The sequence below is a fragment of the Ostrinia furnacalis genome, unplaced genomic scaffold, assembly GCF_004193835.3.
Source record: "Ostrinia furnacalis isolate ACB-3 unplaced genomic scaffold, ASM419383v2 OfSCF7604, whole genome shotgun sequence".
Lineage (NCBI taxonomy): Eukaryota > Metazoa > Arthropoda > Insecta > Lepidoptera > Crambidae > Ostrinia > Ostrinia furnacalis.
The window spans coordinates 128,442-155,738 of NW_021137843.1; the positions used below are offsets into that span (position 1 = coordinate 128,442).

Genomic DNA, 27,297 nt, shown 5'->3' on the forward strand with positions numbered 1-27,297 from the left:
TCAATTCATTCCACGCAAACATCCAGATGAAAACATGTGACTGTTCAATCACATTCATAAATTACGTGACCATGAAAATTCCTGGTCGATAAAATGTCAATGATCATTTCATTATTCTCTGCAAAGTATTTCGCAGTCAATCGCATCCGATGAATCCAATTTATTAATCTTAATGACCATTTAACGATTAATAAAACACAACTAATTGTTTCTACACCAACACATCGTTCAGTAAACCACAGCTATGTGTAGTAAATATTCGCTAATAAATTATGCAATCTGCTAAAACGCTTAACGCGGTTTTAACGACTCAAAATGACAATAATACTTTTTTAAATCTCGTGAATGATTTTTAGAAAATGTCAACATTTGTTATTTAATTCCGATACCGTCGTTAAGTAGTAGAAAACCGCCTTTCACCCAGCGTGCTTCAAAAGGCACTCTTTGTTCATGAGACAATCGCAAGCCTTCAATAAGTACCGCGGAGGAGCGGGACATAACATGGGCATGGATTCTAGGGAGCGCTCGCTCACTGTTTGCTGCCCATACAACCAATATTGACATTTTTCTTTGTCCACTAACTGACGTCTAATCTTTTGCTGTGGGATAGTCTTCTCCACTTCTTTGTGTGTCAATATTGATGTGCTTTGAAGTAGATCTTTTCATCAGCGTGAGGCGATGTTGATTCGCGATACAAGCTTTACTGCAGTAGTTTATAAGGTATCAAATATTTATCGGATCAATAAAAAGAGATGGACTTGAAAGCAAAACATTATTACTTCTTCGTATTAATATTTATTTTCTCATTCGCACATGTTTTTCATGAAACGACTCTCCGCGCTGCGGTTCCTTACGCAAAAGCATGCGGTTATCTGAAACATACGAATAACGATTTGAGAAAGTCCTAACGTATCGCCGATAAAATTTACGTAACGAACATCGGATTAAAGGCAATAAGACGGCGAGGACATGCACTTATCCATAATTAATATGTGTATGTAGGTAGGCCCAGTCGATCAACTTTCATACGGCTTGTGTGCCGTGGACGGCTGCCTCGCACATATCTCACAGATATTGCTAGAAAGCGTCCCAGTCTCAGTCTGGGACGCGGGAACTTCACTCGGCGCTATTTAGTGCGAGCTGCTGTAATACATAGCAAAGATACATCACTAGATTTCTATCCAATATTCATTCCATTGTCTCCATTGTTCGCTGTTAAGCATATCTAGTTGATTGCAATTAAATTACTAATGCGTATCTACTTAGCTGTTGTTATTTTCTTTTTATGAGTTAATTTTGTTATTAGAAACTATGAAAATCAATTTTATTATACGAGTAAGTGCTTAGTCAATTATGTAGATACAGTTCTAGATGTATGGAGACAAAAATCCACATTCTCAATCGGTGTGCTCGAACAGACCACATTATCATTTTTCCTCCTTGTGCATTTTGGTCTACAACCAATAAATAACGTTCTCTGGAATCATTGAAATTTCAGACTATACCTACTTATAGGAGTACTAAAATGTGTTCACCAAAACTAAAAGAAAGAATGAAATTCAGTTGCTTATGTATTTGTGTTGATATGAGCGTTCACAATGATTCACCAAATCACTAGGGAAATGTATTCGCATACGATTTAAGAGTCATCGATGACATTCAAAAATTGATTCCATTGCTGATTGTTTTCTTCATGTTCACAGCTGGTATTGTATTCTGTAATTCTGTATTCAAAGTTAACTTTCCTTGTTGCAGGGCTGCGCGAAACGAGCGCCCGTTATAATGTGACCGGCGCCAGAATACGCGCGTCTCCCTTCAAGGTAAGCCTCCTGTCTCTCGAGCAACCACGCAAACAGAACCGACAGTTCATCATACATATTTACGATAGCTCTACTCTAAAATAAGCACGACAATGTATCGTCAGGCTAATAGGCTCCAACCGCCTCTACCACTGTCAGATTTTTTTCTTTATTTAACAAATATATTTTAAATACACAACTTGAAAAAATCGAACTGCCTAAGGCGGGATTTTTTCTTTATGTAATTAACTTATTGCATTGTTATGGTTCAAGATGCACACATAATCAAATAAGGAAAGGAGTGGAGCCTAAAACACTCTACACCAGGGGGTAGTACGCCGAATGACACCTCATGAGGTGAAACTGCAGTTTCCGCTTTTCTCTACAGAATAAAAGTTTTGTATGAAGAAAATATGTATTTTATTCGTGAGTCAGATAAAACTTATAATAAATGTTTTGATAATTAATTAGGATTATTCCACGGAATATCATTGCGTCATAAATGGCTGTTCTCACTGTAGTGTGGTAGAGCTTTCGTCACAGGTGTCAGCGATTGTGATGAAACGTTAGCTAAAATACCAAAGTTGATTGCTTCTATAATCTGCACAACAACTAAGTTAGCTAGGCTGAATGTTATTATGCTCTTCGCTTAAATTTACTTCAAACAAGACATCTTATATGATAAATGCAGTTGTAAAATTCCATTTTATAGGCCCTAAATGACGCCATTCCTGGCCAATTCCAATAGCACTCTGTTTTAATTACTTCTAACTTTATTCAGTAAAGTGATTTCGAAATGTAGTTACTGAGAAATAAGTACCTATTGAGAAGTATCATGATAGGTTTTACGAAGTTCTAAGACGACCTAAAAAGCTACTCAAATAACTGACAAATATTTCTAAACATAAGTACGTATTAAAATTATTTCTTAATTATGCCACAGAATAATAATAAGTACTACGTACAGAAGTTTTACTTCACGAAGGTATTTAAAAAAATGTATGCTCAATGTCATTAACAATATGGTGTAATTTAGCCTGTCTCAAGAGTCAAGCCCCATTTTGTTGACAAACGTCAGTGATCGGCACTGCGCCGAAGCTATAGGGCTGACTTCGGTAAAATGATGTGACGTGAGGTGCCAAACTGCGGAAAATGGCGGAGGAAATACATGATTTAGCATGAATTATCATGAATAATATTAACTTCTTATTTACCTCTCAGTGTCTTGAGGCAACTTAAAAAAGTACATTCTGTGTTTTTATTATTATTTAGGCAAGTAAATTATTTAGTACACCATTTTCTTTATTTTCTTCCATCATACACAAGAATACGCGTGCGTGAGTCAATGTTCGCTCGTATGTGAGGCCTTGTCGAATAGTATCCTGTAGGTGGGCCATCGTGCGTGTTTTGTTTTCGATGCAAACTCGCGGAGATGAACTGGCCTGATTATGCCCCAAATACGTATAAAATAACCTGTAAAAACCACTCATTTACTAATTCCTACAAAAAAGTAAATAAAGTGAAAGGATCAAAATACCTATTTGTATTGCATACCTATAACAGATGGTTGGTTCCGTATATTTTATAATCGACAATAACTACCTTTGTGTCTATTTTATAAATAAATCTCTTGATTCTTCACACCAACAAATTAAAAGGTTCGTGAACTTAATGACCTTCGCTTGTGGATAAAAATAAAGAACGAAGAGCTTCCAAAGCGAAATCTCAATGCTAAACGAGTCCTATGCCGGTGCATTCAGGTAACCTTTAAAGGCTGCTTGTGTCTTATTCAGGGCTGCTACGAGAAGAAACGTAATATTTTTACAACAGTAAAATCAAAACAAGATATTTATCATGCTCCATTACCGATTGGGACAACCAGTTTCCAAAGAATTCAAGATTTTGTGTTCGCAACGCGTAAGAAGTCAATGACAAGGTTCGTAGTTGACATAATATTAAATTGGGCGAATTAATTGAACCTATTTCAGTCCTATAAATGTCGATCAGGGCTAAATTTAATGCCGTCACTTTCAATGTCCGCCATCGAACGTAGTTAACATTCAATTTGACCAATATGTAGAGTCGTGAACCCTGGGCCCATTGTGCGTGGATCGCTGCGCGGGCGCAAGCGGCCGTGAAGCAGCGCGTGATATATTATTTATTCGCCGGCGAAATCTGTCGCCGGCCGCTTCCTACCGCCTGCTTCCCTTCCAAAAATATGAAGGCGATATTCCGAACACATCGTCTCGGTAGGATGCGTACGATTTCGTATTCGCACGCTCATTTACGACGTCCGTTTAGAAACGCATTTGGTTATTAGAGCGCAAATTCAACGGACCCTTCATTCAGAATCCTGACCCTGGCTTCCTGTTTGACTGGCCAGTTACCGCTAATTTTTAGCGTCAGTTTAAACACAGTCATTGACAGAACACGAGCTGGAAATTAAAATGTTAGCTCTACCTATTTTCTAAACGGACTTGGTTGGTTTTTGTTTGCGTGTCTTTACTTGTGAGTACAGCAAGTTACACTAAATACACAGACCCTGAATGCAAATATTAATCCTTTCCTTGATTTATTTTCAATGCATCGTTAATGACTGCCTATTCATCATTAATCTCGTCCTTTAAATCAGATATTTCGTTACGTTACTCCATACACAGTGTAGGCAGATTGGTATAATTGTCACAACGATCATCAGTCATCTGATCAGGCCTGATACCTGATTGTAGAATGTAAAAACCTTGAATAATCAATTACAAGACTCACAAATAAAACATAAATCGAGTACAAAACATAGTAGGTAGTAATACCAAAACGTATAATTTGACGAAATTCTTGCCAGGTTACTCTTAAGTTAATTAGTGTTAATTTAGTATTTATAATCTTAATGTAATTATTAAACAACATACATGCATTATCTTCATACCGACAAAGAATAGTCTCTTTGATAAGCCTTTAATATAAATATTAGGTTCACATAATGATATTCCAACTGCGGTAAGCTGTTGACTGATCAAAACACGGCTATTCAATTATCTGCAATCCCTAATGAAGCCTAAAATTAAATGGAGATGAATGAATGGGCGTTTTTATAAATAAACCGAGTGCGTCGGGTGTCTCCCAAGCGTGGAGCGGAGGCCGGAGCGTAACGTCTTTGGACCGACTGTTCTTTAATTGTTTTCGACGTTGATATGCCACATTTGTTATGCCTTAACACATACTTAAAACAGAGGGGCGAACGTAGATAGAACGGCAGATAAACACGGATATGCTTTGTCGTATTTGAATATGCAACACCTTGTTGTCGTAACCCTAATTGTGCCGTTGTTTATTTTCCCATGTCATAAATTATAACTTTTCATTTAAATTCAAATGTCGGATGACTCTATTATTATACGAGTATTTATTGCCCCTAATTTTCCAAAAACTATAATACTTATTATAGGCTATGGGTAAGCCGAAGTTTTTTTTAAGAAAGGGTATCCGTTCTATTCCATTTTGACTTGTAATCTGCGTTAAGCTCTCTGCAGTCCCAGTTGTAGTAGTAGGTGGACCATTTAGACCCTTAAATTGGATACCAAATCTTGCGCATTGAGGAGAAGCCTACACGTCCAATTGGATTCCTAGCAATGGGCAATTGCCCAAACCTGCAGGCCTCACAGTTGTTAGTGCTGAATTTAACCTAGCTACGAGATTGCTCTAGGTATGATTGCCTGAGGCGTTCTCCAGTATGTAGGCGTAGGGTAGGTTTCTGTGTTTCACCTTTGCCACAAAATAAGACCTTTGCTTCAATAGGTTGGCACTTCTTCTGTGATAAGATAATAACTCAACGACCATGTATAACATAGTAACTGAATGAGATCTCTAACAAATCTACTTATTTAAGTATTACCTAAGATGACGATGCGGTTGTGTAAGCAGTGTAAGGTGCAAGGTAAAGAATAGATTACTTTGCATTCATTTAAATGTTGTTTCTGTTACACCTAAAGTTGTGGTTTGAGATCTGGAAATTAAAAAATATAACTTTTAAGTGATAAAGATATTTAGCGCTCATATCTTTTCATTTATTTACCAACAAAGAGGTTATCTTGCAGTATTTACTAGGCGACTTTGTAGCGTACTATTATAGTAAGCAGTTAGAGAGCTATCAACAAGTTACATTTGACGGTCATCGGCACAGGATTGAAAAAACATGAACGTGTAGTTTATGATATAAAAACGACAGTGAAATGTACAGACGGCAGCATATCAAGCTCCACACCATGGCTCCTTATTGTAGTTGTAATAGAAGTGATTTTGCACTACAAATGTGTAGTCTGACATCCTCTGTACATGTCGAGGCAGTCAGTAGGTCGGCCGCCGCTCTCTGCGCGACACACTTGTCCACGAGAGTGACAAAACATCTGCAAAAACCGAATTGCAATCACTATTCACACTCGGAGAGACCGATTGTTAAACTCAAACAAAGCATGCAATCGTAACAAAATATAGTGAGAAAGATTTTATTATGATTTTTATAATGAGTAGAAAATCATCTTTATGTAGAGCACCAATTATTAGAAGCTTTTTCTTTCATTTGATAATAATAAAAGAAACCAACTGAGAAGTGGGAGAAAATATTTTTTTTTGCAGTAATGAAAGAATAATTTTGTTATATTTTCCAAAATACATAAAGTATTCACACTAAAGACGTCTTCACACTCGTCTCAAAATATACAAACAATATTTTTGTACTCACTTTAAATTACTTAGGTACATACGGTTAATTACAAACTAGGAAAACGTTATTTAAAAAGACTCATACTTACATTTCTATTACCTACTTAACCAATTACACCAATAGTTTGTTCCCCACGGTATCATTAGTCACACAATACCTACAATAGTTACCGAAACACATTGCTCATGAGGTGTTAAAACACGACACTTAACGACAAAGAAATAACCGAGGTAATTTTAACTGGGAATCCACCAACTGAAGTAAATGCTATCAGCCAAATAGAACGTGAATAACGACTCTATAAAAGTTAACAGTAAAATAAAATTTTAACCTACGAGGAAGAAAATCCAGTTTCATTTTAGTACTGCAATAATAATGTCGGGGCTTAAAGACGATCTTCATAAGCAAACAAAAGAAGTAATGATACCACATTATTTCATAAATTCAACAAGTTTACTTAGAAAATTTAAGCAGTAAGTAGTATCTTCTTAACTACTAATAGATTGCGTAAAATCCAACTTGATAACCATGACAGATGTCAGGGTACGTCAAATTATAGGTAGGTACATTCGGATGGCCCTGACCCGGAAATGTGTGGATAGCCCAATTTTAAGTGAAAGACTGAAATAAACACCCTGTATTTTCGTAAAACTTACTAGGTCTACTTAATTCAGGTATGGATAGATTAATTATACCGGAGACAGAAAGTGGTCAATATAAATTATTTTAAAATTGGGTCACCTTTGTTTGTCAAAAAAGAAACAGAAGTCGCAGCAATTAACTGCCCATAGACGAGCCGGTCAAGTTACCTAACATGCAAATCTGTCCGTGTCGTGGCCGCGCAGTTAGCAGCAGCACTTTCTCGATGCTCAGCTGCCATTAACATACAATATGCGTTAACGGCCGAAATACACGTGGAACGACGGCTTCGATAGTGACGATTTATGCACATGGCTGTTTTAATTGCACGCAATACATGCCACAGAATCTAGCAACCCATGTTACTCAACAATGTATTACGACGCTTTAAAAAATCTTACGCAAAAAAAGTCTCTGAATTTTTAGGGTAGACATGTTCGTCCCCTTCAGTTTGGTGGCTCCCCAATTCGTTAATATAAAAAATACACCTGCCTCTTATAACAAACCTTATACCCCCACAATAAGATGCGCTATAAAAACGACCGTAGACACCTGCCGTCCCTTTAAGTGAGAGTAGTAACGATGCAGCCCAAGCGTGACTATAGAAAGTTACCGGCGAGATCCCTTACATGCTCAATGTTGATTCACGCACGTTAATTAAAGGAGCAACATCTAAATGCGTGCCGTGAGTAAGGATAACAGCTATTCGTCGTGACTGCCCGTCAGGCACTACATAGGAGGCAACATGATTCTACACCATACATTTCCGGATGCATTCACCGTAACATGACCGCTTAAAACACTGGATAGCTGCTTCACTGCAAATCAAAACGTTATATTGGTTTTTATTTTAGCAGTTTTAAAGCTCAGATAATTACCCGTTATCTTCAAAGCTTCATTGAAGTTTTAAGCCCATACCGTACCGAGTATTCTCAGAAACACTCGACTCAAATTCCGACTGGAAAGCTATTTGCGTGCATCCAGCGCGGGCGCACCTCCGCTGTGCAGCATCATCGTCTCACTCGCGCATACATGTCAAGGTAGGGTTCAACATTCGAGGATTCGACGCGCAGATAATAATACCTCCATCGAAACGGAATACCCGACGGTGTCTGCTTTATGTAAACAGAATGATCTAATTAGGTCAAACGCAGTCTCCTCGCGTGCATTAAAATGCTAATGAGAGAGCTCTCTCACGTAGAACACTGGGACCTTCAGTGTGAAAATTCCGATAGGGTTACGCCACGGAGCCGGCATAATCCCACTTTCTAATCCTTTTCACAGTATGTGAGGAGAGCTTCAATCAAGCACCCATTGAAACACGGTCAATTCCCGCCAGCCGCTTCCGCGTGCGGCGCCTGCGAGATCATTGCCAGATGCCGGTGATAGATCTCGGCGGGGTCAACAGCCACTGCCCTTGTTTTGCGCACTAAATTATTTACTCTGCGCCGGCGCAGAACCAAACAATCGAAGGCGTGGATCCGAACTAGGGTCAAGGAAATAACTTTGTTTACAACAATGTTGACAATGAGGCTAATTGCCTACGATATTTATCAAATAGGAGTAGTTGTACTAGTCACCTACCTAATCTACTTTGCATTTCTTACTCGTGTTATGTCATGTAACATGTTACATAAACAATTCATATTACATTGTTTTATGAAAAAGTATTCAGTTTTTGAACTCTTTGTAACATTTTAGAGTGAGAATGTAGATTTTCTGATATTACACGAAGTAATAATATGTTCGGAATTCTTCTTTCTCTTCAACTAAATCTGATCTTCAAAGAAATTGAAGTAAACAACAACGCATCATCAGGAATTTGTTTATAAAGACTATGCCTCCATTGTTTACACATCATAATAACATAACAAGTACCTACCCAACTTTGACTTTATTTAACTCTGCCTACCTTTCTTATCTTCTAAAAGCTGTCAAGAGTTTGAACACCACTTTGAGATAGAGCTTGTCATTCAAAAAATACTAATTTGACATCCATTACGTACAAGTCAGTAATGGGACCGAAATGTGTGCTTAAGTATAATTTAATGCGCTTTAAAAGTGAAGGCAGAGCTTGGCTCTACCGTGATTAAAAGGCTTTCACTTTCTCGAATGATAAAGGGCCTCAAGGTCGACAGTGCGGTATTTGGACCACAATGATTAATCAAATAAGCACCTGCATTTGGCATAATTATTATAGTTGAAGAGAATGCATTAACTCTACGTGGATGGTTATCGGCCGGCGATCGGTCTATCACTATTGATAGGATCGGAGGGGCTATAGAAGTCATAGCTCGTTGAATACGCCGTCATGCCCGAGCTATTGAATTAATGCATAACGCCGAACCTTGATCCAGTTGACATCACTTTTAGATCTAGATGAAAAAGCCTAACTTACGAGTCTGGGATCTTGGAGTTTACAAGATGAAACTTTTATATTTCAGTCACATATCAAATTAGAAAAGATTTAGGTACTTTTCTTCTTTACATTCTTCAATAAAAAGCATCTTCTATGTAATTATTGTTTTGTTTGAATAGAAAATCTTACAACTGTGTGTGCTCTACATAAGGTATTTTGATTTCCTAAATTCTGATTTCTGAATATAGTCTAAGATTAAATATCTTCTTTTCCAGGTGTTTGCGATGTGGTGCACGTGGGCAACGTTATTACTGGTGTCGAGTGCACTGGTGACGGCGGATACCGGCGCGGGAGCAGACGCGGTCGAGGCGACCACACTGGCTCCCGCCCCCGCCAGCACAGAGGCAGCGGATGAGACCACCACGACCAACCACGACTCCGTGTCAGCTGAATCTCGAGCGGCTGTAGCGACCACCCGGGCGCCGCCAAGGACACTCGACCGGCAAGCCGCCGAGCTTGCCTGGAGGTCCTGGCTCCAAAGCGCCGAAAATGGCAACCAGAACGCCCCCCCTAGGAGGATCACTACGAAGTCTTTATTCATTACGCCCCTCGTTTGTCCTAAAGGACAACGGATCGACCGCAATGCTTGTGTTCAGGTAAATTACTGTTCTTCTACCTTCCGTATTAGTTACCTACATGTATATTTTAGATTGGATTTCACGACATTTAATTTATGTCTAGTATGTATTTAACTCGGTTCTCGTTTTTACAGACTGTTACGGTGGACAAATCAGAGCACGAACGCATTCTGCTGGAGCAACTGAACGCCCTGTTTTCCTCCCCTTCGAGTAGCGATGTGGTGTACGACTATGGCGACAGCGAACCGTTGCAGCTGTCCATACCCATCAACCAGGACCCGCAGGCTGCACTCCTCGTTAACCAAGAGCCCTCTGCACAGGTACAATCACCAAATAACAAAAAAAATACTGTTTGCCTTGATTCCGTAAATATAAAGTAATTGTCCTAAATTCCAGTACCTATTTAAAACTATGAATTTCTTTAGTTTTTGTTTTAATAAAGACTAATACTTTAATTTTATTTTGTTACAGGCTCAAGAACTCCAACCAAATTACGCTAACATCGACAAGAAAGATGAGAATAAGGACTCCAGCATTGAAGCTGAATTAGAACTTTTGAAGTTGCAACAATCTGATAACATCACAGCTATCTCTGCTTCTGCTGGAATAAACCACGACATGAACACCCTCTCGCACTTGGCGGATAAACCGAAGCGCGACAGCCCAGTTGACGACTCCGCGGAAACCAGGCCCACAGGCAATAATGACACCGACGTTGGACAAAAAGAACTTGTTTACGGACATGTAAACGTGGACCCCGTACTATACAATATTAATAACGCAAACCAAGAAGCCCTGAACATCAACACTGAAATAACAAGCGACTTACAGACTAACCATTCAGCGGCTGCATTAAAGATGCCGAACGAAAAGATAACTGACATGGTTGATACTGATATAAAGAAAGTAACATCAAATGACACCAAAGAATTGCATAACAAAGAACAAACTAAACTTAATCCAGAAAACGATTACTCCGATATCGGTGAAGCTATTAAGCTCATAAGTCGGTATGCTGAAGTTTCCACCGATGATAATTTCGGAAAGGATAAAAAGAAACACGCAATCAAAGATGATAACATACTCGGCACGCGAACTAAACTACAATATAGACGCAATAAACCCAAATCCGAAGTACTTCAAGAGTCTCTACCAATCGACACTGTACCAGATTCATCATTGGAAGACAAAATTCCTCCTAACAGTTTTTACCCTAAGAGTGAAGCGTTCTACAGGTACCCTTGGCCAAGTCAACACTCAGCAACTCCACCACCAGACTACCCATTCCGCCATTTGCAAGACTACTGGCCCGGTCGAAATCACATCGGAGGAGTCTACAACAGCCACGGAAACCCAAGGCGCCATCATCATTCGTACCCCCATTACTTTAGACCTCATGGCTTCTATCCGGAAGTTTATCCTGGCCAAGACATATATCCCCACCAAATGCAGGGTTACCCTCATAAATTAGTCCAACGCCATACGAAACCGGTGCGATCTCAAATGACGAATCAGGGTTTATACAGCCTCCTAGGTTTGAGACATTGGTTTAGCAGTGAAGGTACATCAAAGAGATAGTTCGTTTTAATCTAATTAGACAATTTGATGTTACCCGACGACATATAATGGAAGCTATGGAAAATATTTGTTAGTAACGGTATTTACGAATTTAAACTTATTCTTCCTACATCAGTTTACCCATACTGCTAACTGAAACTTGGCTAAAATTTAAATTATGAAATAAGGAATGACTGTTAATGTAATCTTGATATGATACTGTATCAACCCGAACTTACGCGTGAAGTTATCTAATTAAGATAATAGTTAGTCTGGCAAAGTTAGTGAGATGCATAATTCAGGTGCCAACGCAGTTTCATTAAACTATTCACTAATAGCCATAGCTTTCATTGTATTATTATTTATTTGAAAACCAAATATTACAGTCATAGTTAAGGACTTTGTTAGCTGTTTTAATTCTTGTAAATATTTCTTTTAATTTAAGTGTTTTATTTTGCTGCTGGAAGTTGTTCACATAGTATTATTTGTTTTATATTATGTTAAATGTAATTTGTTGTATTGATCAATAATTTGTGTTTAGCTGGTGTATATTTTTATATTTTTTGTTAGATGTGAATGTAATTTTGTCTATAGATGTTCAGACTTTCTTGTTAGGTGTGTCTAACCATAGTACGTACAATTGGGCACTGGCTTGCCTATAATTAGCCGTATTATGTATGAGGACGACCGCGTAGAGACGCCGGTCTGCCGGGTAGAGTCTCTTCGTTGCTTATTGTTTCCAAGTGTATGCATAGCTTGTAATGAATGTATGTATTAATTATTTCAGACAAATCTAAATCAAACTCAAATAATCAAAACCCACCTGAAACATATGCATAGTGGCGAAAGAGAACCACGCTATTAATTATTTAGTTATTATTTAAATAAAACGATCTTAGCAAGATGAATAGATAAATCCACAAAACAGGAATTTTCGCAGTGTTAAAAATTGGCTAATCGTTTCTCACAATCCGCGCATTTTAATGTTTAATAAATTATAATCAGGAATTCACTCCCATGGATATATTTGAAAGTCTCGTGATAGAATTATGCAAAGTACTTAACGAGTTAGAAAATGCTTGTTGTGAATTGCCGGTCAAACGCCGAATATTAGCCGTTGAAGTAAGTACAGTCGAGTTTAATAATTATTTTATTACACAGTACCCATTTTGGCAGATGTTAACTCTTGTTATAAAAAGCTTCTAACGTATAATCTAAGTTCAAGTGTATATTTCTGTACTCGACTGTACTAATAATGTGCCAAACAGAACGCATTCATATTACGCATCATATCGTCAGTAGCCACAATAGCGCTGTAGCGCGGCGACAAGACATGACGCTAAAGTGCGCTAGAATCGCGTTCTACTGGCAAAAGAATCGGGAAAACAATATCAACAATATTGTCAATATAACTAAATGTTATTACTTTCAGTTGTAATTTAATAAAGCCGATTATGCTTGCCTTATGTACCTTTAGCTACTGAAGTTGTATTATCCTATTTAAACTCGAACTGAAAATCTAATTAAAATAATGCATTATGGTACTCAATAAATTATGCATATCAGTAACTAAGCAGTGCATAGTCTGCATCTGCATTTGAGGTACATTTCTCTGTTTAAGACTTAGTAGAAATTTTGTTAATATCTAGATACATAAATTACATTACCGAACTAATACACATAACGATCCCACCAAAGTTTAGTTTAAGCTTTAGTTTTTATTGCATAAACGTAATACGCTATTTACGACATGAAAATTATATAAATTGTATATTATTGTATTTTTCTAACATTTATCAAATAGTTATAATTTACTACAATGAAATTACGAGAGATCATTAATATTGACAGATTTATCTAAGGGTAGAGTTAGACAACATAAAATAATGCAAGAATGTGTTAGCCTTTTCTCGCTCTAAGTCTTTTATGTTTCAAATAAAACCAGTGCATCAGGCAATATACAATAAATATTTCTTTATAATAATCTTATCTACCTAAAAAAATATAGAAAGTCTTTTATCAATTATCTTATTTACACTATTTCAATAAGTACAAAACGGCGAAAAATGTTTAAAATTTATTAATGCAAATGTACTCTATAGCCGATTTTGTACTAATTAGTTTTATATACTTGCTTAGTAACATTATTGTACCTATGTTGATTAACTGCTACTATTGAATATTGCAATTATCAAGACAACTATTGTACAAATAATATAAGAATTTATTATACTTAAATTACAATGTCAATCTTAGGTATATCAATCAAGTCAACAATTTCTAATTCTCTAAAATTGTCATGATATGAACTTAAAGATCAATGCCAGTATTTTATTGTAAATATGGATGTTACATTAAAATGAAATGAAGTGAAAATAACGGCTTTTTCATTATACCCATAAAAATAAATAAAAAAATCAGATTCACTGTAAGATATTTTATTGAAAAAAAATATTCAATTTTATCAATAACATTGCTGAATTAATTCCTACGGTTCCACTTTGATTATAAACTTGTTCAAGTTATAGAGATTCCCTGTAAGTTCTCTGGACTTGCATATACTTATTTTACACAAGCAATAAAAGGTAACTCTGCTGAAAAAATTATGCACAATAAAATGATACAAAACAATACAGTATGTATAAAGTCTACTTATACACAAGTAATTTGTACAAAATATCACAATAACAACAAAACTTAGCATTAAAGAGCCTTTTGATTTCATCGTAAGGTTCTTATTGGCCAATAAATCATAAGTCACCATGTCACTACATACAAATAATATAAAGAGTATTGAGTTTTCAACATAACATATCTACAATCAGCCAGTAGTCAAAATAAACAGTCATTATACAGAAGTATATGCAAGATCCGACTAACATACTGAATTGTTCATTACAAGTAAAATAACTTTACTGGGATGTTTTGTTCTGCCTGGATCAAATGAAAATACTAATTCGCCCTCACATCTTTAACTTACATTACTGAAAAAACTTAACATTCTTAACCTTGTCTTTTTTGACTGAAGACTTAATGAACAAGTAAGTACTAGCGGACACAAGTATAAATCCAAGTTTCAATGTTGCCACACGCCACTTCATCTGAACTCGTAGATTTGGATGCTGTGTTCAGGAACATGACTTAAAGTCAAAGATTGATACCTGTAAAGATATACATAAGAATATTGTAACATTTGGCACTATCTATCTACAGATCCTACAAACCTTATTAAAAAGTTCCTACACTTTCATACAACATTAATGTAACCAAATAAAATTAAATTAAAAACACCCTAACATATTAACTTAAGTTTTATTACAACAACTAATTTCAATATACTAAAAAAATAAAAGACACTTACCACTCCGAGCTCCGGTGGTAGTAGTAACCTTCTATAGTTGCAGCTGATTTATGGAAGCATATATAGTAGAAACCAGCGAATGAAGCACCATTTATATCCTTGATTGTGTGATCCGGAACCAAGAAGTGTTCCTTCCATCTCATAAACACATAGTCAGCCTTGGCAAGAGAGTCGTAATCAAATGAATCTGAATTAAACGTTTTCAGATATGGGACAAATAAGTCAAACTTACTCTGAAATTCAAAAGAAGACAGTTTTATTATTTTGCATTTTAAAAACCTACTCAATTAATATACCAGCTGTTTCACATTAATACACATTTGAAAATACATTAGGCGAATAAGTTGTGGTAGTTCAAATTTAAAAGCAAATAGTTATCAAAATTTTGTCCAATTAGGCTTACCCAATGCTTTCGATCTACATCTTCGTCTGCATCCCATTTTCTCGTTAGGAAGGGGTACTTAGCTGATATAATTTCTCCATCAAAAAAGGTGGTTAACGTTGGAAATTCTTCTGTCAATCCTTTTATTTTTAAATAACCACATAAATAAGAATTTTCTTCATCAACATGCTGGAAAACAATATTTTTTATAAAACTATGTATTAGAGTCACGTAATTAAGATAGATAAGGAGTTCATTGGTAGTGGAAGTAGTGGAAATATTGGTGGTAAAGTATCCAATCTTGTAAGTTACGCATGAACCACGTATCGCTAATCTATTTCTTACGAAGTATGACCTAAATCATAGCAAACCAAAACATAAATGCTAAATAATAATTACAAAATTGCAATTGATTAGCACATATCATTAATTGCGTACCTACTTTGTTATTGTTACTAACCTGCAAAACCACTTCAACCTCATATGAATTTCCTTTACTCTTTTGATGTCCTTGAAATTTAGAGCCGTTATACAGCAGAGACTTCGTTACACCAGGCTGTTTGGAGTTAGCTGGTGGCGGTGGAGTGATATCGACTTTAACTGGCATTATTTTTCCATCAAAACGATGTCGGAGATATTGCACAGTGAAACGTTACGACTGACAGATGAAAGGAAGGAAAGTCTTTCGTCACTTGAAGTGCTTGCCACCGTTTTGACAAGTTATCCCCTAATATATTTTATGAAAGCAAGATACAGAAAATGTTTTCAAAATAAACAGTTACACTGTTTTGAAGTAATTAATATAAAAAATAATTAAATCAGTCCGTTTTTAAGATTTTTGAGCATAGAGAAAAGTAATACATAGGAAATAGAGAACCCTCTCTGTCAAATTTTTGAGCCTACTAATTGACAGCCTGGTGTTAAATTCGCTGTACTTAACCTACGTACGTAACGCTCACATACACACATAGTACACGCACACATACATACATAAAGTCCACGCACACATACACACAGTTCACGCACACATAGGCCCTCATAACCTTCAAAGAATTATTGTTTTTTTGAGTACAATGTAGAATTTTTTCAAATCCATTATTTTGAAAGTATTTATCTTTATGGTGTACGTATTGTATTATTTTCAAAACAATGGATTTGGAAAAATTCTACATTGCACATGGAATGCAAATAAACAAAAACTTTTCAATTTAATAATTTTACTTTATTTATGAACACACATAATATTATACACCAAAAGCGTCTTTTCGCAAAGTTTTCAACAACACTAAAAAAGCATTTGCACTTTGAGAAAACTCAGATCACTTGTTAACATAACAGAAAGTTTCTTCGCGATTCACGAAGGAACGAACAAAACTCCGATGAACCAGAACAGCAGCAGGTACGAAGGAATGAACTTGAATTTGACTCGACTCTTCAATACTTTAATAGGGCCACAGAACTCATAAACGATGGCTAAGAAAACAAGAATGCATTCAACCTAACAAAAACAACACCGGCCATTTTGGANATGGTTTGTTAAAATGAATCTTTCCAAAACAGTTACTACCATTTTAACTAGAATGCGACTTGGTCACGTGTGCACTCCAGCACACTTGGCTAAAATTCATGTACTTGATAATGATTCGTGCATTTGTGGTTCTGGCGTCGGAGACTTAAATCACATATTTTTTTACTGTTGCCTATATGATCGTTCCTCTTTTATTAGTTCTCTTTTAGCCATTAAAATTCCTTTTCCTACATCCATCACTTGCCTATTATATACCAATAACATTGATGTTTATAATATCCTAGCCGAATTTATTACCCATAATAATATAAAATTGTAAATAGTAATGTATATTGTACTTATGTAAATATTATTTTATTTTTATTATTTTGTAATTATATCACACCTAAATTGATCCTATGAAAACCATCCTTTGTTCCGTTTCCATCCGTAATTGATTCGTTTCCCTACCTTTTAACTTTAACCCAATCCCACCCTGTCTAAACGCAATGTCCGCAAAACTTATGGCAAAACTGAACGCAAAAATCAAGAACCCTGTCGTGGCTAAACGCAATCCGCGAGAGCCATAAAGAAAAAAAAAAGTATTGGAATTTATCGACTGAAGTCGCTGTTTGGAAGCAAGTTTGATCGTAGTATGGAAGTTTCCGTACCCTGTTTTTGAGGCTATGTTTGATTTGAGTAAAAAGGCTACTAATCATTCATTCATTCGGTCCCTGTCATTCTTTATTCATTCACTCATTAAACTACCTTGTCTATGGCTGCGTTCAGCCGAAAATAGCATTTTTTAGAATTTGCTAGCAAACATGGCAACTGCCGAAAACTAGCTTGATTTCAGCTAGGACACCTTTGTTAAACTTCAAAAGTGACGTTTCCCATACATTTTTGAACAGTGACAGCAGTTACTGCTAAAAGTACGCCATTTTATTTGCTAGCGCTAGCTAGTGCTATTTTCCGCCAAACGCCCCCTATGTTCTACAAATTGAGGTCTGAAAAAATATTAAAATTTATTCCAACAAAAAGCATTAATTTTAGCATAGCCTGCTGTATGGGAATTTCGTTAAAAATTAACAGGCGACGATGAAAACGGCATGAGAGATCAACAAAAAGGTTGGCGATACCTGTATTTTTTTTATTTCGTCAAAGATTATCTTTGGTAGACGTCATTTTGTTCGTCTGTGGTCATCTTTGTCTATGGCATTATGGTAGGGTTTCATCGTTTCATTGGTTTCATTGACCGATCGTCTTGTAAAGATTGTTTTGTTATGTGGTTTAGTTCTGTATTTAGTGTGAAATTCTACTATTTAGCATAATGGTTACTGATTTAATGTTCAAAGACATTCCCGCTGATAAATGCCTTACCTCTAACGTTTGTGATGTTTAAGCAATAGTAGTGATATTTTCCCACATAATTATGGTTAACTGACGTTGGACTGTGCATCCTCAATTATGGCAGACCCAGGTTATTACCACAGTGATTATATTCGCCACCCTGTTCTACATGAACTCGGTGTCAAGTATGGAATCAAGACTGAGTGTATTCCAGAAATAGCTTTGCCGTCTAAGCTGGAGGAGCTCAAGGATGTAATACGCAGAGAAATACGCAAGGAGCTCAAAATAAAGGAGGGTGCTGAGAAATTGCGCGAAGTTGCGACGGACCGAAGATCTCTTTCTGATGTCGCAAATCAAATCAAGAAAGCTAACATCAAACTCAATCAACTCAAGTCAGACCTTCAAGAACTTGAATCGCAGCTAATTTTGTCTCGGGGACAATCCACTCCGACCTCACCAGAAGACCTCTCCTATGATGAGGAGATCATCCTTGCTTCTGAAGCAGCTCAACAACAAAGGCAGCTTGGTGAAGGAACTACCGACAGAAAGTTAGCTTCCCTCGAAAAACAGCTAAATATTGAGCTGAAAGTGAAACAAGGTGCTGAAAATATGATTCAAAGCATCAGTAGCAGTAACCAATCTAGAGATAAGAAACTGTTAGCAGAGGCTCACCAAATGCTTGCTGACTCTAAAGATAAAATAGAATATTTAAAACTTCGTATTTCGAAATTAAGTAAGCAGCAGAAAGGTGATATAGCTGGTGCAAACGGGGATGGCAGAAACACTGATGGGAGTGGCATTGATGCACTGCTAGATGAAAGAATTGCAGAACTAAGAAACAGACTTCGAATCGAAGCAGCAGTTGTGGAAGGTTCTAAAAATGCCATAAGACTCTTACAAAGTGACAAAAAAGTTACTGACAAGAAAGCATTGCAGGAAGCTCAAACGAGTTTACTTGAATCAACCCAGAAGCTTGATTTGCTTCGTAAATCTTTGGACATGCGTCGCCAAGAGCTCCCTTCGGAAAGTGCAGCATTTGCGGAACTTGGACATGAGCTGAGGAGTACAGGTTCCAGCCCAGGTTATGTCAGTCTGTCTGGCAGCAGTGGTTCCAGAGCTCAGTTCCTATCGCCGGCTCCTATGATCAGCCCTTGTGTGCAAGTAACAGGAACCTTAGAGGTGCGGCTAATGGGCTGCCAGGACCTGCTTGAAGATGTGCCAGGTCGTAGCCGACGGGACCCCCTGGCCAGTCCCTCGGACTTGAAGTCTTTTGTGAAAGGTGTAACTATTCGGAACTCAATGAAATACACATACAGCATCAAAGAAGACACAAGCAATGAAATAATGGCTGTCATGAAGCTTGACAACCACACAGTGGCTCAGACCAGCTGGAGGCCATGCTCTCAGCAAGCATGGGACCAAAGGTATTATAAATGTTTAATGTACATACTTAATTCCACATTTCACTAAAGAACTGTACCTATTTAGATACAAATATGTGTCCAAGTGTGTAGTAGTGATCCAAGCTAAAATGTTTGGATTCAAAACTACCTTAGTTATTTATATTTAAAATAAAAACAAACATCTATTGTAACCAAAATTCAATTCTCACAGAGATTTATCTACCAATCAAGCAGGTACTTCTGAAAATGTGTGACATAATTCTAAAATGTTTAATTATGTTATCTTTTATACCTGTGCTTCCTTGAATTATAATCTATGTTACTATTACTCATATTATCTTATCAGCCTATGTATGGCACATACATATTTGCTAAATGAATAGGACATGTGATGATCTTTTAGGTTTCTTAGCATAATGTATTGTTTGAAATGAAAATAATATTTTTTTTATTAAAAAGACTAAGCATTTCAATAAATCATTAGATTAATTAGAATTTGTACATCTTCCTGAAATATTTTTTATCTGTTTCTTCACAGATTCACCATTAAACTAGATAAATCAAGAGAACTGGAAATTGGAGTTCATTGGAAGGACTGGCGTGGGCTTTGTGCTGTCAAGTTCTTAAGATTAGAAGAATTCATTGATGACATCAGGCATGGCATGGCTCTAGAACTTGAACCCCAAGGTCTCTTATTTGCAGAAATCAAATTTTTGAACCCCATCATCTCAAGAAAGCCTAAACTTCAACGCCAGAGAAAGATATTCAAACAACAAGGGAAAAATATTCCAAGACCTTATGGAGAAATGCCTATACCTGCTGTGGTGCTGGGCAGACTTCTTAAGCGTTCTTCACCATCAATACAAAATATTCAAACTGCTCACATTGCCAATCAACACTTTGATGCTACTGGTTTAGATAACAGAGATGTTGAAAATCCAAATGCCACACTTGGAGGCATGGCTGGTGTCAGACCGCTAGGGCTGCCAACAACGCCCACTACACCACCGATACCGGTCACTCCGCCGCCAAAACCAACTCTACCAATGCAGCCTCCTCCCAATGTATCCACTCTTCGAATGGAAAAAGAGCTACAAAAGGCATTTGCATTTTTAGAAGATTCATACACAAGGGATAATTACGTCACAAAAGAACCGCAAACTCCTTGTGATACTCCCTTAGTGGAATATCCACCTTCACCGTCCCCAAAACTTGTTTTAGAATATCCCAGTAATGAGGATCAGATTGTTGAAGTAACCAGAGAAATGATAATATCATCTTCTAGATCTTCATCATCAGTGATTGATACTATGGGGAAAGAACATGATTTGCGACGACAATCCGGAGATATGTCTATGGACAGTTTTAGATTTCTAAGTGTTCTGGGTAGAGGTCATTTTGGAAAAGTAATTCTTGCTCAATACAGACCCACTAATGAATATTTTGCTATAAAAGCTTTAAAAAAGGGCGATATAATCGCCCGAGATGAGGTTGATTCTTTGTTATCAGAGAAGAGAATATTTGAGGTAGCTAATGCAATAAGACATCCTTTCTTGGTCAACCTTTTTGCTTGTTTCCAAACAGATCAACATGTTTGCTTTGTGATGGAGTATGCAGCTGGAGGTGATCTTATGATGCATATACATGCAGATGTGTTCACAGAACCTAGGGCAGTATTTTATGCAGCTTGTGTAGTATTAGGTCTACAGTATTTACATGAAAATAACATAATTTATAGAGATTTAAAGTTAGACAACTTGTTACTAGATACTGATGGATACGTTAAAATTGCCGATTTTGGTCTGTGCAAAGAAGGAATGGGTTGGGGAGATCGTACTGGCACATTCTGTGGAACCCCTGAATTCCTTGCACCAGAAGTATTAACAGAGACATCATACACTCGAGCTGTGGACTGGTGGGGACTTGGTGTATTGATATTTGAAATGTTGGTTGGAGAATCACCTTTTCCAGGTGAAGACGAAGGAGAAGTATTTGATTCCATTGTTAATGATGAAGTTCGTTACCCGAGGACTTTGTCTCTCGAGGCGATCGCATTGATGCGGCGATTGTTAAGGAAAAATCCTGAGCGACGTTTAGGATCGTCTGAACGGGATGCCGAAGATGTGAAGAAGCAGGCATTCTTCCGAAACGTGAATTGGGAACAGTTGTTACTTAGAAAAGTGAAGCCACCATTTGTGCCAACGATAAACAATCTAGAGGACGTGAGTAACTTCGACAGCGAGTTCACGTCAGAGGCGGCGGTGCTGACGCCGCCAAAGGAGCCCCGCGCGCTCACCGCCACTGACCACAAACTGTTCGAAGACTTCACATACATGGCAGATTGGTGCTAGGCCTAAATATGTCGAATAAAGCATTAAGTTCTAGAAATTAAGTAATAATTTCTCATAGAAAAACAAACAATAAACCCCATTGCCTTACAATTGTGTGAAAATCTGTATTTTGATTATATCACTGTTATTTCTACTTGAGAGCATCTAAAAGAGATACTCTTGTTAACTTGTATTTAATGCAGTTAAATGCAATATTTTATAATAAATTGTGTAATTTAATAACATAAGTTTTAAATAGTGCTAATGTTTATTTTTTTAAAATATCGTGTTATAGATTTATATATGATGTAGTTATGAAATGATTAACGTAGAAAATAACAATATAACTAATAATATTCTAAGTGAAAGCGTGTCAAATCATATTACATTTTCAGTCAATTGTTTACTTATTCCGAAAAATAAAGGTAATCATCTTCAAAAAGTGTTTTGATTTGCATATTTCCCCCTAACTTCATACACCATTCAGAGTAGGTAGGTACTCGTACTGTGGCAGTAGTTAATGTGGTTAACGACATCTTTACTGGGCTTATTCCACTATTCCCCATTGACAATCCCCGTCAAAATAAAATCCTAATATAACGGGGATTAATCAATGGATTAATGAACTTTTTATTTCATTATTCCCCAATAAAAGCTCCAATTGGCGTCAACGGGGAATAGTGAAATAAGCCCTCTGCTGTACCCGGAGCACGAATAAATATGCATTCTCGATATGATTTGATACTACTAACACCACAGCACAAAATGTGTACTACTGCTATCACGAATTATTCGTGCTCAGGGTACTGTTGCGTCAGTAAACATACGAAATAATTCCACAAAATATATTTCCGACCCGGTCCTGGTTATAAACTACGAATCATTTTTTATGGCACAAACAATTTCTATCCAACCAATACAATGTTCAATGAATAGACAACTTTCGCCTATAAGGTCCATTGGTTGAGAGCAGTGGCGGATTAAGAGTATCCGAGGCCTTAAGCACAGAGCCTGTGTAGGCCCTCTATTGCTTAAATGGAAATGGAAGGAATGGAATGGAAGGTAGAAAGTATAAAATGAAAGTTCATCAAAAAAGAAATATTGTGGATGAATCTCGATAAAATCTATACTAATATTATAAAGCTGAAGAGTTCGTTTGTTTGTTACATTTTAAAAAACCATTTATAAATCCTATGAGAATATTTCGACTTCTACGCGGATGAATTCGCGGGCGCAGCTAGTGTACTGTGTAGATATGAAATGAAACGCCAGCAGAGGATGGAGGCCCCTGGAGAACAGGGGCCCCAAGCACGTGCTTGTAGTGCTTATACGTTAATCCGCCACTGGTTGAGAGTTGGTATGTTTACTAAAGTCCGGAGTTTGATTCCTTCAATAAATCTCTTAATACAACCATATAAAGTCTTTCAGGTATGGTCTTGGAAGAAAAAATGTGAGCGTCAAGACGTAAAGGCATATTAGTCCATGGTAGGTATTTTCTAAATTAAAACTAACTTTTGGTCCATTGGTTGAGAGTTGGTATACGGACCTAAGTCTCGAAGGTTCGGGGTTTTGATTCCTTCCATATAAACAATCACAAGTGTCGCGGGTATGTATGGTCCTTAAAAATGTGACCGTCAAGACGTAGAACGTAATTACATGGTAAGTATTTTGTAAATTAAAACCAACGCAATGTTGTGAATAAAACAACTTTTGGGGATTCAAATGACTATATTATTACCAATAAAATACAATCTGAAAAAACATGAGCAAAATCTGGAATTAATAAAATTTCTTGAAAACATTTTATTACAGATTTTCTTCATTTAACAGTATCTGACATTATAACTAAACCAAACTAAAATACATATTAGGTGTTATAGTATGATATTGCTGAAAATAAGGATTTACGAAAATTTATTCATCCATACAAACATTTTTGTAAAGGCTGAAACTAATTTTTTTAAAGAACCACAAATCTTAGTTTTATGAAATTTTGTAAAAGTAGATTGAGACAACATTATGCTATCTATAGGATACTCAAAAAAAGAAAGAAAATTCATACCTGTAAAAATATGTATTCATATTTTTACAGAGCTGTTTTTGAAAGGAATATTGACGAAAAAATCGGCAATTTCATACTTTAACACCCTAACTTATTCTCAACAGAGAACAAGTATTTGGTGTATAACATTTAAACAAATAAAAGAGGAGAATTAAACTGGATTTAATACTAAATATTGTCAGATGGGTAATAAATATGTTACAATCAAAAGTAACATCTAATAACACACAACATGTAGGTATTAAATTGAAAAATATATAATCTGAAAGGGCCAGTAATATCTTGGACCACCAACCTAGACAGCTGAAAAATTGCTTTATGCCCCCTAATTTGAAGGCTTTTCAACTGATCAGTATCTGCTGGTATTAGTTGTTATGATTGGTAGTTTATTATTCTAGACCAAATAACAACCAAGTTAACATCAGATTTCCTGATCTGAACAATTGTACTATGTATTTAGGGGTACTTTAATATATCACTGTTAATTTCTAAGCTGTCTTTCTGTGTGCACATTTAGCAAATATGTAGCTACATTTTATAGATGTAAAATTTGTGTTATAAAAATGGAACATGTCTATATATTCTATTTTGGTGTTAAATATACTTATATTATAGTTGAATAAAACTCACAAGTTACTGTAACATAAAAAGGCACCTAATTTTGTTTGAAATGTGCTACTTAATGTGCTAAATGTATATCTATGCTATTATAACTATAAAACTATTAGATTCTTTATATTAATATTGTATAAATTCCTTATTGGGAGTGACGTTTCAAACAGTTCGTAGAATCATTTAGCATTTACTCTCAAGCTATATTATTGTTTTAGACACAATCAACAATCTTAGTATTTCATCCCTTTGAATTACGGCTTGACCCCTGCAGAGCATGATTGTCCACAGTCCACACTGTGCAGGGTTCAATATATCCAACTGTTACAAACACACTTCTGCATGCAAAAAAAGCTGCAGGTTTTTAATACATAGTAACTTACACTAGCATTACCATAACTCACAAGAATATAAAATTTTAAGCTATAAAATGTAGTAAAATAGCTAACTGTTGTCTAGCCCTCTAATGCTTGTTGCTAGGTATTAATTGCAACCAACAAACTATGACTAAGGTCCAAGGACAAATCCTTGTTTGCAATAAAATGTCTAAGCCTGATATAAGTTAGGCATTGTAACATTTAAACAGTGGTCCGTAAAAAAAATATTTAGCTTCCCTTACAAATGTTTTACATGTTTGTGTAATATTATCTTTCACCAGAGACACATTCACAATATTTACACCTATTTGAACATTACAAGCAGACACATTACAAAATGTAAAAAAATAAAATTCAACTGTAATATTAATAATTACATTCTAAACTCTTCTTAAGACTTTAAGTACGGGTGGTTTATAATTTATATTGATCACTAACACTGGAGTACATAGCCCTTACTTGTCTAAACATGCTATATTTGATTCTACAGTTGTTTTATTGCTAAATTATCACCACCTTCTTTGTTAGGGAAGCTAGAATTTTACTTTCTTTCCACTTTACAGTCTGAACAAAGTTTATAAAATACAAGACACTCAACAAATTTAACAATATTATGTCATAATAAACATTCAAATTATACCTCTAGTTACCTCTGTTATATCAAACTGAGTATTTCTTTGTTTTATGACACCAGCCAAGTTACCAATCAATTGATGAATTGACTATTCAGAAAATCTAAAATGAACAAATGTATTAAAGAAACATAATAAAGACTGTCTGTTTACACTCTACTAATACTTATATACACAATTCACACACAAGAGCTGACAGTCTCAAAAAATAAGTTTGTACTAAGCTCACATACGTGAACCTTTTTGTTGGAGCACCTTGGCGCGGTCAGTGGGCTCGATATCATTGCTGTTCACAGTACTGCCACACTCCCGACTAACAATACACAGAAACTCTGCATGTTCATCGTTTCCATAGTTGTATTGGGAGCCAATATTTATCAGCTGTTCAAACTTCCAACCATCAGACATTGATGAAACCATTTGGGTCAACTCTTCTTCATGAAACTGAAGAACTCTGTAAACATGCTTTTTGCTATCTTTCAGTGGCCTCCTTTCCTTCTGACGTATTCTTTCTTTAACTAATTTAATCAGCTCCGTAATATTATAAAATTCTGCTTCCTCTAGCACTCCCTCTTCGGCAATATCATTATTTATAACCAGTTTACCGTGACGAAGATAATTGAGCACTGGAGAAAAATACGTAGGATCTCTATCTATTAAATAGGCGCCGGTCTCGTCCTGGAACAATGAAATTTGAATAAAGCACTGTACGCATAAAAAGGACACTCATTATCATACAAAAGACGAGAATTTTTGAACTAACCCTGTCAGAAATCAAGTCACTGTCCTCTTGAACTAATCGATATAAAAATGAATTAGGATCTCTACACAAAGTAGTTTTCGTAGTTAGAAAATATGTGCCACCAACGTTTAGTTTGACCCATTGCTTACTACTCCGCCTTTCATTGTTGAATTTTTGATTATTTTCTTTCACAAATTCACCGTGTCCAACTCGATCCGCCATGGCGTACCATAAACACAACAATCATTTTTTTTATATGTCACATTCTATCAAAATGGCCGACATGTCTATGGATTTTTTTACATGCATGCCAATTTAATTCTAGTCACAAAATCGACTAATTTTAGTTAATCGATATATTAAATAAAAAAAATAATTCTACATAAAATTAAAAGACACTGCATCATCCCTTTCATCAGCATTGCATTATTATGATGCTAGAAAAGGTTATTCCTTAACATTTTAAATATTTGGCTAATTTATACATACACATCATCACAATAATATGGAGCAATTTTATAGTATTTTTCAGTGTACATTAATATTTATGTTTATTGGAATTATAATTAATTTCCATAGGGGCCGTCCCATAAATTACGTCATCGATTTTTTCAGATTTTAGACCCCCCCCCCCCCTACAATCATGGGGGGGGTGATCGCCCCGGGTGCCAACCCATGCTACGCCGCCACTGTATGTAATATTATTGTTAGAGTATTTTATCTGTAGTTATTACTGTATTTGTGTACATCTATGTTGCATTATGTATGTTTATTATGAGTTTTTTTTAGTATTGTACGCGCCTTAGCCGCCTCTCACATTTGCAGTC

At 36.2% G+C, this 27,297-nt stretch overlaps 4 protein-coding genes across 4 annotated transcripts in view; 2 read left to right on the forward strand and 2 right to left on the reverse strand.

The window, feature by feature from the left end:
* LOC114365603 (uncharacterized) overlaps positions 1 to 14,015 on the forward strand; it is a 44,089-nt gene extending 30,074 nt beyond the window's left edge. The window contains exons 2-5 of the mRNA XM_028322219.1: positions 1,756 to 1,820; positions 9,793 to 10,173; positions 10,290 to 10,475; positions 10,627 to 14,015. Of these exons, the coding sequence (XP_028178020.1) occupies positions 9,802 to 10,173; positions 10,290 to 10,475; positions 10,627 to 11,733 (1,665 nt within the window). The 5' untranslated portion in view covers positions 1,756 to 1,820; positions 9,793 to 9,801 and the 3' untranslated portion in view covers positions 11,734 to 14,015. The remainder of the gene's footprint in view (positions 1 to 1,755; positions 1,821 to 9,792; positions 10,174 to 10,289; positions 10,476 to 10,626) is intronic.
* A 119-nt stretch (positions 14,016 to 14,134) lies between these two features.
* Positions 14,135 to 16,288, reverse strand: LOC114365571 (glucose-induced degradation protein 4 homolog). Its single transcript, XM_028322175.1, has 4 exons — positions 15,916 to 16,288; positions 15,477 to 15,644; positions 15,074 to 15,306; positions 14,135 to 14,873 (listed from the first exon to the last, which is right to left on the reverse strand). Exons 1-4 carry the CDS (start codon positions 16,060 to 16,062, stop codon positions 14,810 to 14,812), a joined length of 612 nt encoding a protein of 203 aa, XP_028177976.1. The 5' UTR covers positions 16,063 to 16,288; the 3' UTR covers positions 14,135 to 14,809.
* A 1,876-nt stretch (positions 16,289 to 18,164) lies between these two features.
* Positions 18,165 to 22,103, forward strand: Pkn (serine/threonine-protein kinase N). Its single transcript, XM_028322174.1, has 2 exons — positions 18,165 to 19,736; positions 20,254 to 22,103. Exons 1-2 carry the CDS (start codon positions 18,430 to 18,432, stop codon positions 22,064 to 22,066), a joined length of 3,120 nt encoding a protein of 1,039 aa, XP_028177975.1. The 5' UTR covers positions 18,165 to 18,429; the 3' UTR covers positions 22,067 to 22,103.
* Positions 22,104 to 24,464: 2,361 nt separating this feature from the next.
* On the reverse strand, positions 24,465 to 26,768 carry inc (BTB/POZ domain-containing protein inc). Its single transcript, XM_028322220.1, has 2 exons — positions 26,492 to 26,768; positions 24,465 to 26,406 (listed from the first exon to the last, which is right to left on the reverse strand). Exons 1-2 carry the CDS (start codon positions 26,690 to 26,692, stop codon positions 25,954 to 25,956), a joined length of 654 nt encoding a protein of 217 aa, XP_028178021.1. The 5' UTR covers positions 26,693 to 26,768; the 3' UTR covers positions 24,465 to 25,953.
* Between the last annotated feature and the right edge of the window lie 529 nt (positions 26,769 to 27,297).